General features: G+C 55.9%; 1 protein-coding gene across 4 annotated transcripts in view; it reads left to right on the plus strand.

The window, feature by feature from the left end:
• Positions 1 to 14,587, plus strand: part of AHRR (aryl-hydrocarbon receptor repressor) — a 65,082-nt gene that overhangs the window by 18,671 nt on the left and 31,824 nt on the right. For all 4 annotated transcript variants that reach the window (XM_032469112.1, XM_032469121.1, XM_032469124.1 and 1 more), the window contains one exon: positions 13,228 to 13,334. In XM_032469112.1, the coding sequence (XP_032325003.1) occupies positions 13,228 to 13,334 (107 nt within the window). The remainder of the gene's footprint in view (positions 1 to 13,227; positions 13,335 to 14,587) is intronic.

Consider the following 14,587-nt stretch of genomic DNA (forward strand, 5'->3'; position numbering starts at 1 on the left):
TAACGACCCTGGTTTCTCCGTCACCCTCTCTTCCCGGGGATTCCCAACTCTGCGACCCCTTCAAACTGTACAATTTAGGGAAAAGTCTAAAACATTTTCCTGAGTTAATTTCCTCTGTGAAGTCAGAAAAAAATCAAGCTATAAAAATTGGATCTTAATCTGTGCTTCCTGACTCAGAAATGGATAAACTACTTTCATCAAAGCTTCCATAAAACGTCAGCTTTGAGAAGGACATGAACTGGAAAGTTCCAACCTCCACGGGCAACAATGACCTGAAAATTTGCTTGTAATGTTTGTGTTAGTGTTGACTTTCATACATTTTTAAAAGGCAGTGGGCTTTTTAAATTAATTTGTTTGGTTTTTGCATCAAATGAGGGCTGGCACTTCTAAGCTGTAAAGAACTTCTGTTTGGTACAAGCAGAGGGATTTTCCACTCTTGCAAATCTCACTGTCCAGAGCCCCAGTGCCTCCTTTGCAGGCCCAGTGGTCAGTCAGCTGGGCTGGCCCTCCCAGAGCAGAAGCTGGGAGACTCACTAGGTCTGAGGGATAAGTGCCCAGAGTGGGGACCTGCACGCAGTGACCTGGTGCCCATGGTCCACCCAGGCCTGGCGTTAGTCAGTAAGCAAAACCAAGAAGGGAAGAGGAAGCTCCTGGGGGAACCTGGAGATGCCCCGTGGCAGCGGTGCTGCGCCCCGACCCCTTCACCGCGCTCGCCTGGGCTGGGGATCTGCTTCACCCCAGCTGGTGGGAAGGTCCAGAAGCCCTCGCTTCGTGAGCCATGTCCCAAGACCCCCTCCCAGGATGCTGTATTTGTTGCCATGTTAGAAGTGAAGGGCTCCTTGAGACTGTTAAAGATCTTGTGACCCGGCAGTGGAGTGTATGTGATTATTAAGCTAAATTGTACCAATTTTCAGCTTTCACTGAAGTTATCCTTCCCTGATGAGCCCTGTGATGGGCAGGTGTTGTCCCCACTGTGGCTAGACCGGAGACGGGGCCTCTAGGCTGTAATCAGGGTGGAAGGAGGTCCTGGAGGATCAGCGTCTGCATAAGAAGAGGCCCCAGGCTCTGACTCTCTCTGTCCTGTGCGCACTGTCCCGGAGGCAGAGTCAGGAGGCGACTGTCTGCAGCCCGGAGAAGAGCCCTGGCTGGGAGCTGAGCTTGGGCATCTGGCCTCCAGGCTGTGAGAAAGTAAGCGGGGTTTTGTCAGAGCAGTCGAGGGCCTAAGAGGCCCTGTGGCGAGGAGGGAGGTTTGGGGCCTGAGTGCCCTCTCTGCATGTGGAGCGTTCGGGGGATCCCTCCCCACTGGGGCTGTGAGGTGGACTGGCGCAGCGTTCACCTTCCAGCTGTTCAGCTGCTGCGGGAGCCCCTTCCCTCATCACTCTCACTTCCTGGAAGACAGCCTCCCCTCCCTGGGCCATTTCCAGCACAGACACACTTGTCCTGGGTCTTGTCAGGGCATTCAGAGCAGGGAGCCGGCCCTGCTGTGTGGACACCTGCCTCCTACCCCGGGCCCCAGGCAGAAAGATCGCCCTGGGTCATTTCGTGCTTGTTTTGTTTCTCCCATCATCTCTTAATTGCTTCCGAGTCTGGCCGGGGAGGGGAAGGCGCTTGGTTCCCTCACTTATTTGTCCACTCTGCTGGTACCAGCGTCCATCAAGGGCACATCTGCTCAAGGCCAACAAAAAGCAGCTTTGGTTTTTCCTCTTGCTGCCCCTGGATGGACTGGAACAGCCCCAGGCTTTTCTGGTACTTTCTGGGTAATTTAGCGTCTTCCAGGCACTGATACCAGTGTGATCAGTCTGGCCAAACAGTTAAAACTCTAAAAGCATTTCAAGTGTGAGCCTTCTGCCCGCCCGCAATGGTGTTCCAGCCGGTGGGGCCGGGGGTGCACTAGGCTGCTCCTCCCTGGGGTCCAGCCTCACTGGCAGCCTTCCTTCCTTAGCCTGGGTGTCATATGGTGCCTCTAGCCTCTTCTGAGGTGCCCTGGCTCCCTCGAGGACCTGGGACACCCCAGGCCAGCGTTTAGACACTGTGGTCCATTTGCTCCACTGGAAATTAGCATATCTGACCCACCATGGTTGGCATGAGGTACTTCCCACGCTCAGCCCAACTTGGGTTTCTTGAGTGTAGAGACACACCAACCTCCAGTGCCCCAGCAGCCTCAGGAGGCACACGGCGGGCCCTTGAGGAGCCATCATGAAGCCCTTCTCACTGGGCACCAGGCAAGGAGGGACCCCCACCCCCTACCCTCCTCCTGATGCACAGCACAGCCCTCCAAGGAAGCCCTCCTCCTGGCCTCGAGCACCTCTCACCTCTGGTGCTTCCTTTGCAGCCTTGCTGAGGTCACTTGGGAGCTCACTTTGGGCCACAGGTGTAGTTGGCACCTGTCATCTTGGGTCCTTGGCTCAGATTCAGACGGAAAAGTTCCATATTAACAACCTGTTATAATGCAAGTAAACAGAAGAGCTGCATGGTTCCCACCTCCTGGAATTTAGAGTCAAGTGGGGAAGATCTGCCACCAAACACACAGTCTCTTCCACTTTCAGCAGGCACAGTGGAGCGCAACCAGTCAGCCTTCCTACCATAGCACCCAAAATACAGGGTAGAAGCTCTGAAACCTTTCAAACGTACCGACCAGCCATCAGGAAACTAAGGAATACTCATAGACCAAAACTAAGTGCAGCTGAGAACCCAAAGAGAACTTATTAAAGGAAATTGTCAAGGATGTACTTCATGCAGAGGAAAGAGAAGATTTAGCTTGCAAGAAGGAATGAGGGAGAAGGTGGTGACTATATGTGTCAATCAAGGTAAACATTGATTGTATAGATCAATAATAATGGCATATTGGAAGAACAAAAAAACAAAAAAACAAAAAAAAAAAGAAAGAAAGAAAAGAAGTTCCTAGCTCTGATAGCACATACATTTGAAGAGGCATGTTTGAGTTAAGATTCCAACAGTTCTTGTATTAATTAATTTTGGAAGTTGATGAGCTAATTCATAATAAAATTTCCGGGATAACCATCAAAACAAGAGAAAGGAGGTTTAACTTTGAAACTTGTGGAGAGAAAAAAGTGGAATGAGAAAATACAACCAGTCGAAAGAAAAACAGACAAGAAAAGAGAAAAAAGAAATGTGAAAGAGTGGATCAAATAAAAAGCACAAAATGCCATGTGTCACTAGTTACAGCAAATGTAAATGGACTAAAGATGCCAACTAAAAGATAAGGGTTATTAGAGTGGATTACTCCGTTACTCTTTTGTTTACAAAAGGCACAAAAAGGTACAATGGAAAAAAACTACTAACTGAAAGAAATCTGATGAAGCTATACTAACGTAAAAAACTGATTTGGGGTGAAAAACATTACTGGAGATCATGAAAGAGTATCATTTAATAATTAGTCATGATGAAAATTTTTATTTCATCAAGCAAATAAAAATCTTAAATTTGTGTGCTTCTAATAACATAACCTCAAAAATATAAAACATCAACAGGACTATAAGGAAAAACATATGAATTCATCATCAGAGAGAAAGATGTTAAACAGTTCTCTCAATATTTAATACATCAAATAAATAAAATTAGTAAATATTATAGAAGATTTGAAGAATACAAAAATGGTTAATCTGATGGACGTACAAAAACACTACACTCTGAAACTCAGAATTCACATCTTTTCAAGCCCATGTGGAACTTGTAAATATACTGGAAACCTATTAGTCAATAAGCAAGTCTCAGTAACTCTCAAAAGACAAAATCATGAAGAACGTCTGATGAGCCCTCAAGGCAGCTAAGCTGGAAATCCATAAAAAAAGATGAATTGAAAACCCTTATATTTAGAAATAAAAACTTTTATAAATAACGTAGATCAAAGAAGAAAACATGATAAAATTTAGAAAATATTTACAAATCAAAATACGTGGGATGCAGCTAATGCAATACTTAGAAATAAATAACCATCAGTGTTTATTTGTAAAAGAAAAAAGGCTGAAACTCAGTGAGCTAAGCATTATGTTTATTAATTTTGATAAAGAAAAGCAAAATAAATAAAAGGAGAGTCAAAGAAAGGAAATAGTAAAGGAGAAGATATTGGTGAAATAGAGGAGAAACATACAACAGAGTTCCTTTAAAATGATAAAACCGCAAAGGCCTGGTGAGACGAGCACGGGAAACAGCAAACGGTATTAAGAATGTGACGGGAACACGATTGCAGAGGCTGCAGGTGTTTAACGATGAGCTTTTTGTGAACAAATTCACACCAATAAACTTGAAAGCATAAATGAATAAGTGCCTAGAAACATAGCTTATTAAAACTGACTGGAGAAGAAATAGAAACCCTCAATAGTCACATGACTGTTGGAGTCAGTGGTTAAAATCCTTCCACGGAGAAGATCCAGGCCAAGATCGTTTTAAAGCAATTTCTACCAAATGCGAAAGGGAAGACTCAGTCTGTCTGTGCTGGACCATGAGGTGTAGGATTGGAACTGGAGGCACTGGTGAACTCACCACTGTGTGCTTCCTGGCGTTGTCCACTGACGGCTCCTCCCACCCCCACAGCAGGCAGCACAGCTCACACTCGGTTTCCAGACGAAAAGGAAGGGCGCTCTTTGGCCTCCTTCCAGAGTCAGAGCAGAGCAGAGACAAGAGCAGCTGCGATGGCGGTGCTGGAGAGCTCTCCGTGCTCAGGCGAGATGGAGACAAGCCTGGGACACAGAGCTGGCCTGTGGGGACCCCCGGCCAGCTCTGGGGCAGTGTCAGCACTGAGGTGGGCAAGGGTGGTGATGGAGTACAAGCCAGCGAGTGAAACAGGATTCCATAAGTCCCCACTGATGTGAATGAATGAATGAACAAATCCAACCAGGAGAGGGGATTCCACACAGCTGACTGAAGAGAGAAGAGGCGGATTATAAAGTCACCAGTTGGTAACCACTGTACTAACAATTCAGGCAAGAAACGTCAGTGGACACTAAAATTAGGGGTGGAAGCGGCATGAGAAAAGGAGCTTTTAAACTTGACCTGCCTCCCAACAAAATATGAATTAACTACAAAGGGAAAAACCATGGAGTAGGGAAACCCAGTGCACACCATCCTAGTGACCAAACGTGACCCCACCACTGTTCCTGGAAGAAACTGACCTCATGTGCCAGCCTGCAGGATGCGTGAGGAGGCGGCTGCCCTTTGTGACGGCCCCGCTGAACATCCTGGCACACCAGCAAACCCAGGCTGAGGGGCAGCTGGCAACATAGCTTGTCCTGTCATGAGTCGAGGAGAGACCAAGGAGCCTCTGGACAGAGGGAAACAGAGCCTTGGGACTGACCTTGGCAGAGAGGAGGCTGTGGGACAGTCGGTGAGGCCCAGTGGAGTCTCTGGGCAGAGGGACCGGTTGTCGTTCTTGTAACTTTCCTGCAAGTTTGACAGTGTCTCAGAATAAAACACAAATGAACAGAGAAAACTGCAAAACTGAGAAGTTGCTAAGGGTGTGAATGGAGGGAGCTCTGGAAGAGCTGGTGGGGAGAGGTGTGGGCAGGGCAGTGGTGGGCGGGGCGGAGGGGACAGCAGGGGGCAGGGCGCGGGAGGGGTGGGCGTGGCCGCTGGGCGGGGCCGCTGTCGGGAGAGCTTGGAGATACTTGAACATCTACAGGCACCGGGCATTTTCAGGGTCACCTGGCACTTTCGGGCACCAGCGCTTTTGCAAGAGGAGTGAGCACAGCGGTGTCTTCTCACAGCCACGTTTCCACCTACTGTTTCACAGACGGGGTGGCGTGGGGGTCAGGCGGGGAGCAGGCAGTGGGATGGAGAGCCGGGAGGGCTGGGAGGGGGCTCCTGGGGGCTGGTGACGACCCACTCACCTGCAGCCTTCTCATGTCCGGCCCTGCTGGTCACTGTTCTCCTGGCGTTTGCTCAAAGTCACCCCCTGAGGAGGCTCCTCTAGCCGCATGGGGACCCTCTACCCGCTGCTGTCCTCAGTGCTGGGCTGTGTCCCCCGCGGTCTCCATGTGCGTGGCCGGGGGCTGAGGAGATGCGTGGCTGCATGGGAGAGTGAATGACCCTGGCTGCAGGAGGCCCCTGGTGCCTGGGCAGCCTGGGGCACTGAGACCTTCCACCTCCTAGTGCTCAGCTCACTGCCTGTGGGCGGTGGGCCAGGCAGGACCTGATCAGAACAGATCACATGTGATTGATTTGTGAGTAAACTGGATGCTGGTGACTGACAGGCAGACAGGCTCCAAGTCCCTTGATGTGCAAACTCAAGGTTACATGCCTGGAGGCTTCTTTAAAGTCTACTTACAAATTCATAACTTACACGTGGATCAGACCCCATGACAGCCACACTGGGGGCTCCTCCCGAGCACAAGACCCCAGGCTTGCCCCCCCTGGAGCTGCCCCTACGACAGGCTGGGCGTGGCCCCTCGAGCTGCATCCACCTGGGGTCCCCAACTCGGTGTCACCGTGCTTATCGTGACACCTGCTGCTGTGAGGTTGCTAAGGGAGGAACTTTTTTTTTTTGGTTTTGTCTGGCTTTACAAAATGTTTCTGCCCCTCAGCCCGACACTGGTGCACTTTCCTTCTGATTGTGGACACTTAACAGGAAGCCCGAATGGTCTACCTTGTCTACAACGAAGAGCACATGGGTCCAGAATGCATGTAAATAAGATCCCTTTTCCTTTTCTCCCTAATGAGCGCTTTCTGGTTGCATCTTGCTCTGCAACCTGAGGATTGAAGGAGACAGCGGTTTCCTCTGCAGGACGCCTGGTGGCATCACCACGGAGCCCTGGGCTCCCAGCCCACCAGACCTTAGAGCAAGGTGAGAAGCACACTCCTGTGACCAGAGAACTGTGGGTGCAGCCGGTGCTGCCTCCCCACCGTCGGGGGCTGGGGAAACGCAGCTATCCTGGTGCTTTTTGAGCCACAGTGAAGTGTGAAACCTCTAAAGCTTGCCAGGTCATTTTGGAAAATAGGGAAGTTATTTCTGTAGAAAATCAACAAGTTGATGAACTACACATCTTGGGGTTGCCTCGTTTTCTAAATATCACCTCCGCACGAGGCGAGCATGCTGTGACGTTTCTTCTTGCCTGACTGAACCTGGGGCTTTGAAAGGCAGTTTTCATCCCTCTCCCCACGAGCCTCAAACGCAGGCTTTGGCAGGACGCACACCCTCACTCGCAGCCGCCTCCCTGGGAGGTTAGAGAAGAGCTTGCTGGTCTGGCTTCTGCAGTCTTATTCGCAAGTGCTTCCTCTCACCTTCCCGTGGGACACCCTAACCCTGGACCCATCAGTTCTCAGCAGCCCAAGTGCAGAGAACAACCTGTTTAGAAGGAGACTGAGAGCCCCGAGTTTCCTCTGCAAACACAGTTTGCAGCCGTCAGGAATCAGCAGGCAGAACTCCCTTCCAGCACGCAGGCCATGTCTGTCTTCCAAACGCAAAACAAGGAGTTTCTTTTTCAGTTCTTGAAAGTAAGGGGAGGAGAGCTTGAAAACTGTGGGGTGATCCATAAATTCGACGCCAAAATTGCAGAGGGTTTGTAGGCACAGCTGGGGTGGGGAGCACGGGTCAGAGGCGAAGCACCAAGCCCTCCCCCTCCCTTCCCTGGAATGCCCTCCCACCACTCCCGCCCTCCTGCCAGGCTGGGTCGCTGAGTCCCCTCCACAGGCTGCCCTCCCTGCAAGGGACCCACAAATAGGCCCAGTCTTCGTGGAGAGAGTGGGTGTCGGGAGAGGTGAGCTGGGGCCCCGCAGGGCTCCTGTCAAGTCCAGGACAAATGTGGCTTCTGGGCCCCCAAGCATTGTCACCAAGGTCACCCGAAGGGGGCCTGGCAGTGGGAGCAGGGGTGAGTGGAGCCAGTTGACATCCTGGCCATTCCGGGTGGACGACCCTCCACGTGCTGGACCTCTCTGTCTCACAGGAGGGCAGGCCAGCCCCCGCTGGTGACAAGAGGGCCCACTAGAAGGTCATGCTCGCCTGGCCCCAGGCCCCGTCTGCATGAAGGGGACGGCCGCCTGCAGCCCATGAGCGGCCAGTGCACAGCCGCCAGGGACCTGGCCCGCAGGTGACTCCCGTCTGTCGGCTCCTCTGCTCCAGGGTCAGGTTCTGGTGAGGACCTGCTTCTGGGCGGTCCTCGCACAGGGGAAGGGGCGAGGCAGCGCCCTGAGGTCTCTGATGACGGCACTAGTGCCATCCATGAGGCTCCCGCCCGCACGACCCAGAGGCCCCTCCTGGCACCATCACTGTGGGGATCAGGTTTCCACACAGGAATCTGGGGGACACGGGCGTGTGTCAACAGGCCACCTCTCGGGGTTGGTGCTGAGCTGGTGACAGTAAGATGCAGGGGTGGACCGTTAGGCCGTGTACCGGGCACCTGCCGCCCAGGCCCTACTCGGGGCTGGCAGGTGTGTGGCCCTCACAACAGCCCAGCCCCATCCTGCAGGGGCACTGATCCCTGCTCTGAGCTGTGCCCCTCTGCTAAGCAGGCCTCTGAGGGGTCTGGGCTGGAAGTGGGCAGAAATGGGAGGCCTCCTGCTCCTTGGGGCCCCCGTAGAGCTCCAAGCTCATTTATGTCCCCTCCACCCTGACCTCTGGGCACAGTGCAGAGGGGAGTAGGTGGTCACGCCAGCCGTCTCCAGAGGACAAGTGTGCATGTCGGCTCTGAACTGAGGGCCTAGGGGCCAGTTTGCTGCTGGAGCAGGGCTGGAAGTGGGTGGCCTAGGTGGCGTTGCCCAGAGCACGGAGGTCAGGACATAGTGCAGAGCCTGGGGTTCTCCACTCGACACTGAAATAGTGCCAGGTTTTACCAGGCATGTGTTCATCCAAAGCAGGGGCTGGACTGTGGACACAGACCTGTCTGCTCCAGGAGCTGCAGCTGGTCAGAATCGGGTTTCACCCAGCCTCCTGTGGTGCTCCTGGCTTCTCTCTCAGTCACCTGGGTAGCAGAAGTCCTGCACCCCAACCCCTGGACATCCCACATTCAGTGCATCCCACAAACTGGGCTCACTTGTCCTGTCCCCTGAGGAGTTGGCTTCACCTGAGCTGGGAGCAAAGTGGCTGCCACCTCCTGGGCATCACAGCACCATCCAGAGGCAGAGACAGTGGCGTCTCCTGGTTCCTCTCCAGAACACTTGGCACCTCTCAATGGCTAGACCTCTGAGCAGCTGCTGGAGGGGCTGGGTCCCTGTGGCACATGGCTCGGCCCAGGTTGGCAACCTGCCCTGAGTCTCCTCTGTGTGAAGGACATGGAGGTCTCTTAGCAAGGAAGTCGGGTACCAGGTTGGGGCTGGCGGGGTGCGGTAGCTTCACTCTGAGCCCCGAAGGGAAGCGGCCTTTCCATTCTCACCCCACCCCTCATGGGTGTGTGAGTAGCGGATGCACGGGGACAGCCACTGTCTCTGTGACAGTGCCTCAGATTCTGTCTGTTCCGAGCGGACCTTTCAGGGGTGCAGGAGTCAGTGAAGTGGGAGAAGGGTTAATTCTGCAGCCAGCTGGTGGATAGTTTAGACTGTACAGGGAGACCCTGCAGTATGGCTGAAGTTCAGGGAGGCGCTGAGGGCTGGGCCCAGGCGGGTCTCAGGGATCAGGCAGGAGCCTGTTCATTTTGGGGCGTGGGCAGCCCTGGCCATGCCTCCTCTTCTGCCTTGTGACCTGAGCTCTGTCTGCAGAGCCAGTGCCCAAAGCCAGCCCCAAGCTCTGCCCAGGGCAAGGACAGCTGCGGTGGGGCCAGGGGTCTTGGCAGCCCCCCACCTCCCACTGCCACTCAGAAGCCAGCTGGGCGGGAAAAGGGCTGGCCGCCCGCAGGGTGTGGCTGGTGGGATATAGGTGCTGGCGGAAGCCCATCTCACCTGGCGTGGCCCCATTCTGGGGACAGCACAGGGTCAGCGGGTGGGGGCAGCAGCTCGCCGGGGCATGAGGCCCTTGGACACGGACGGGCATCTGCTTGCCTGGCTGGACCAGAGCTAATTCCTTGAGCTCTGGGCCTTCGGGGCCCTCTTACCCCTGGAATGCCCCTCCTCTCCAGGCCTTGGGGGCCCCTTTCTCTCTACACTTTTGCAAACTCCCTGATGGACACCCCTGCACCTGCTCCCTGCCAGCTTCTCTCCCTGGCCTGTTAACCACGGGCAACCAGGTGCAGATGGTGGGGGGCCGGGGGCTGAGATGGTGGGCTTGCCCCTTGTCGCAGTGGAGTCCAGGCGGAGAAGCGGTGGGGCTGGGCTCTCTCTCCAGAGGCCTCCTCCACACACAGCCCCCGCCTCCCCACCAGCTCCCCACTCAGGGGGGCTAGACCCTCTTCCAAGTCAGATCCTCAGGTGACGCCCGTGGTCACAGGGAAAGGAGAGAAAGGGTGAGATGCGGTAACAGACCCTGGTGACTGGGCAGAGCTGAGGCCAGACGGCGCTGCGGGGAGCAGCAGGCTGCTTCCCCCATCCCTGGGGCTGTTCCCCTCCAGCTGCCTCCCCACTGGGTGTTTCCCACACCCTCCTGCTCCCCCAGCTGAGCTGCTCCCACCCCACTGCTCCCCCTCCACTGGGCTGCTCCCACCGCCCCTCCTCCCTTGCTGCTCCCACGCTGCCAGCGCTGCTCCCCCAACACTGGGCTGTCCCCATCCCCCCACTACTCTGCTCACCCTCCCTGCTGCTCCTCCCCCTTCTGCCTGGCTGTCTCCCCTACTCCAGGCTGCTCCTCCTCCCTCCCTCCATTCTGTGCCATTGCCACAGTCCACCTGTGAGAGGATTGACACCCCCCAAGCCCGCGAGCCCTGGCTGTGACCCCCACCCCCACTGGAGTTGTTGCCTTGTGTCAACTTCCTTGCACCCCTGAACTGGGCGACCTGGAAGGAGGTGGGGCAGGGCTGTCACTCAGATGGGTTTTCGGGAAGGCTGCCCCCCACCCTGGCTGGGCCTGCAGGACAGCCTCCGAATCACATTCGGTTTCTTCTTGTCTCACCACAGGCCTGGGGGTGGGGCGCGCTGGCGGCCCTGCTTGCACGCGAGGCCCTGGCCGGGGTCCAGGCTGCTGTCACTGCTGTGCTGACGCCCCATCGCGTGACAGGAGCCCGAGGAGGCCCTGCCGGGCGTGCCCTGCGGAATGTGGCTGCGGAGGAGGGAAGTGGGGGTGCCTGGCCGGGGCGCACGCGATGCTGGGGGGCTGGCTCCCCAGTACAGAGAGCCATGCAGGGGTAGGGGGAGGGAGGTTAGAAGGGGACCCCCGTTCCTGCCTCCAGGGAGTGCCCACCATCCCCCACCCAGGCTGCCCCCATGTCCTGTGTGGGCATTGGCCCCTGTGAGTCTGGGAGCACTGTGGCTCTGTGCCTCTCCCAGTGGGGGGCAGAGTCCCAGCAGGGGTCAGTGAACCACATCTGGGATGACATCACCACCTGGGGATCCCCCCAGCTTTCCATCTGGGGGTGGCAGCATCCCCCAGGCAGGTCTGCAGGGGTGAGAGAGAGGAGGGCAGGGACAGCCCAACCCCAAACTCCCCTTCCCCTCAATTCGGGTAGAGGGCTGGCTTGAGCTGGGTCAGTGTGGCGGGGTGGTCCCTGCAATGAATTTGCTGTGAGGGAGGCCTTGGTGGTCTGGGCTGTAGGGGGCGACTGTGGGTGCACTGAGATGGGGGTCCGGGCCCCAGCTCCTCTCCGGGCTCCAGACTCTTCCAGACCTGCTCCAGGCTCTGCCCCACCCACCTGGAAGACGTGGTCTCTGGGTGGTCAGCAGGGCTGGATCCTCTGGGGAGCTGGGAGGCTGGCCCTGGCCTTGTGACGTCACAGGGGGAGGGGTGGGAGTCAGGGAGACCCCGGCCCTCGCTAGTCAGAGTTTTCCCTCCTTTATCTTTCTCGGCCTCTGAGAGCGTGGGGTCTGCGTGACCCTCTGGGACCAGAAGGTTCCCTCGGGGACGTGGCACCTCTCAGCGCCAGCTCCTCTTGGGTCTGCGTGAGGCCTCTGTGCTCCAGGAAGCAGAGCTGTGTGAGTTCGGTGTCTCAAGCCTTTCTGAGTGGAGTGGAGCACAAAATGGATTAAACGTTAAGGCCTCTGGCTTCTCGCTCAGAGCTGTTTCACTGCCTTGAAAACCAGTGCCCTCTCGGGGGACCTGGTGGCTGACAAGTTTCAGTTTGGAAGGGAGTCCTGGGCGTCTGCATCTCTGCCTGGACCCAGGAGTGACTGGACTATTTCCCAGGATACACCTGCTTTCTGGCGAGGAAATGCGTTCTTTTCTTGTTGTCTTTCATGCAGTGAACAGAAGTCCTGCGGGAGAGGAGGGGATGGGGTAAGCTTCTGAGAGAGGTGAGGATGGAGAGGCTGGGGGAGACCAAAGGCCACAGCAGGGCCCCGAGGGCCACCGTCCAGGAGGCTCTGCATGGAGGCCATTGTTCCTGTGGACACCCTGCGCCTGGCAGCAGGGGCGTATATGAAGGGCCGGCTTGGCCTCTGCTGGGATGTGTGTGTACACATACATGTGTGTGCGCGTGTACGTGTATGCGCGCGCGTGTGTACACGTGTGCACGCGTGCATGCGTGTGCATCGGGGGCTCCATCTGCAGTGGTCCGGCCCACTTGAGGGTTGAGGAGGGTTAGACCAAGCATCTCAACCCGGAGAGCTCATCGGGGGCCTACTGGCCTGGGGCTTGGGGCCCTGCACCTCTGACCAGCTCTTGGGGGAGCTGGTGCTGCCCATCAGCCAAGGGCGCAGTCGTGGGGAGCTGGCCAGGGCAGCAGAGCCCCGAGGTCTCCCCGACAGTCGATGACGTGTGAGAGCCAGAACAGCCCAGCGCGCCCCCGAGGAAAAGCCCAGCACAACTTGGTGGTCTCAAAGGAGAAACACTGGAGAGTTTCACGCTTGTTTGTTTTATCCCAAGACCAGAAGGAGGCGAGTGACGGTCTGCAGGGCCCTTGGTGGCACTGACGCCCTTGGAGCTTCCATCTACAAATCCCCAAAATGAGGGGAAACAGAGACATGTCCCACCCGGCCTCCGTGGAGCCACCAGCACCAGGCCCGCTGCTGGCTGGGACCCCCTTTACCTGCCTGTCCCCTCAGCAGCCTTGGGGACCCTGTAATTCCCAGTGTCCAGGAGGATGCTGAGCGTGGACTTGGGGGCCCCCTGCCAGGTGCCAGGGGCTGGGATGAGGACGATGTCCGCCTGTCTGACCTGCAGAGGGTGGCAGCAGAGAACTGTGGAGTGGAAGTTGGGGAAACAGGGGAAATGTGGCCAGGCCCAGGAAGGCTGTAAGTAACTGCTCTCTCCTCCCACAGCCCTGCAGGAGCGGCGCCCACAGCAGCCGGCTGCCAGTGCCCCCCCACCAGGAGACAGAGGTCCGTGCGGAGGGTCCGCCGTGCCGGAGGGAAGGCTGCTGCTGGAGGTGAGCCCCTTCCCCCTCAGATCACACCAGCGCCCGGTGTGCAGGCCTCTCTCCTGGGTCCCCAGATGTGACCTTTTACAACCACGCAGAAGTTAAGGCTCTGGGAAGGGTGGGATGGTGGCGCTCTGGGGGCAGTGCAAGCCGGTGAGCTGGCGGCCCAGGTCTTCAAATCTGAAAATCGTTTTCCAGCCTGCATTTTCTGGTTCTCCCACCTGTCAGTGGGGAAGGGCAGAGGTGGGGAGCCAGCAAGACACCTTTTCTTTTTTAATTTTGTGGGGGCAGTAATTAGGTTTATTTATTTATTTAACGAGGTACTGAGGATTGAACCCAGGACCGTGTGCATGCTAAGCAGGCACCCTCCCTGTAAGACACTTTTCCTGTCCCATCTCAGCCAAGCCCTGAGGTTGGCACCCTCTCCCCACGGCACTTCAACTTGTTAGAAGTTTCAGCTGTTTACAAGGAGGCGAGGGTGGAGTAACCCTAAAAACCTGATGAGCTTTTAGGATGGCTGGGGCCAGTGGCCAGGCTTTGGCCGACTGGTCCTCCTGGTCCCCATCCCTAGGTCTTTGTTCTGCCCATATCTTCTCGGATCCCGTTGCCCAGGATCAGGGCCCTGGTGTCCCCCTCACGCTGCCCCTGCTCATCGTGTGGGCACTGCCCTCTGCTCTCGCACGTGTCCAGCCCCGTCACCCACCGGCCCCACGGCCCCCCAGCTCGCAGCCCCAGCTGGGGGGTCTGGATGTGCTCTGAGGGTCAGTGAGCTTGAGGCCACTTCCTTTCTGTGAGGAGGGCGTTCTCGCAGGCGGCTGGTTCGTGCTGAGTGCGAGCCCCCAGGGTAGTAGCTGCCTCGGAGCCGGTCTGCGCAGAGCTGGGTCTGAGCGAAGTGAGCGTGGGCTGTCCTGCTTTCAGTGGAGGAAACGTCTGACACCCATTACTCGTCGGGTTTTAGGAAGCCAATCTTAAATACTGTGAAGTTTCCTCTGAAACTGCTCTTTTCTGTCAGTGCTGGTAAACCTGGAGCTGAAACACGTCGTGCCAGTTTGAATTGTGTTCTTGGCAAAAGATAAAGATAACTGGCGTTGTTTGCTCTTTTTCATTCATGTTCAAAATTAAAATAACATCTTACCCATAAAATCTTTTTGAAACTTTTGTTCTGAGCTATAAATACAGAAGCGTGTGCACGTAGCTGAGCTCGGGGTGCCGTGCTCACCTCTGCTCCGGGGCCACCGCCCAGGCCACCTCTTCCGGCCCCT

The sequence above is a fragment of the Camelus ferus genome, chromosome 3, assembly GCF_009834535.1.
Source record: "Camelus ferus isolate YT-003-E chromosome 3, BCGSAC_Cfer_1.0, whole genome shotgun sequence".
Taxonomy (NCBI): domain Eukaryota; kingdom Metazoa; phylum Chordata; class Mammalia; order Artiodactyla; family Camelidae; genus Camelus; species Camelus ferus.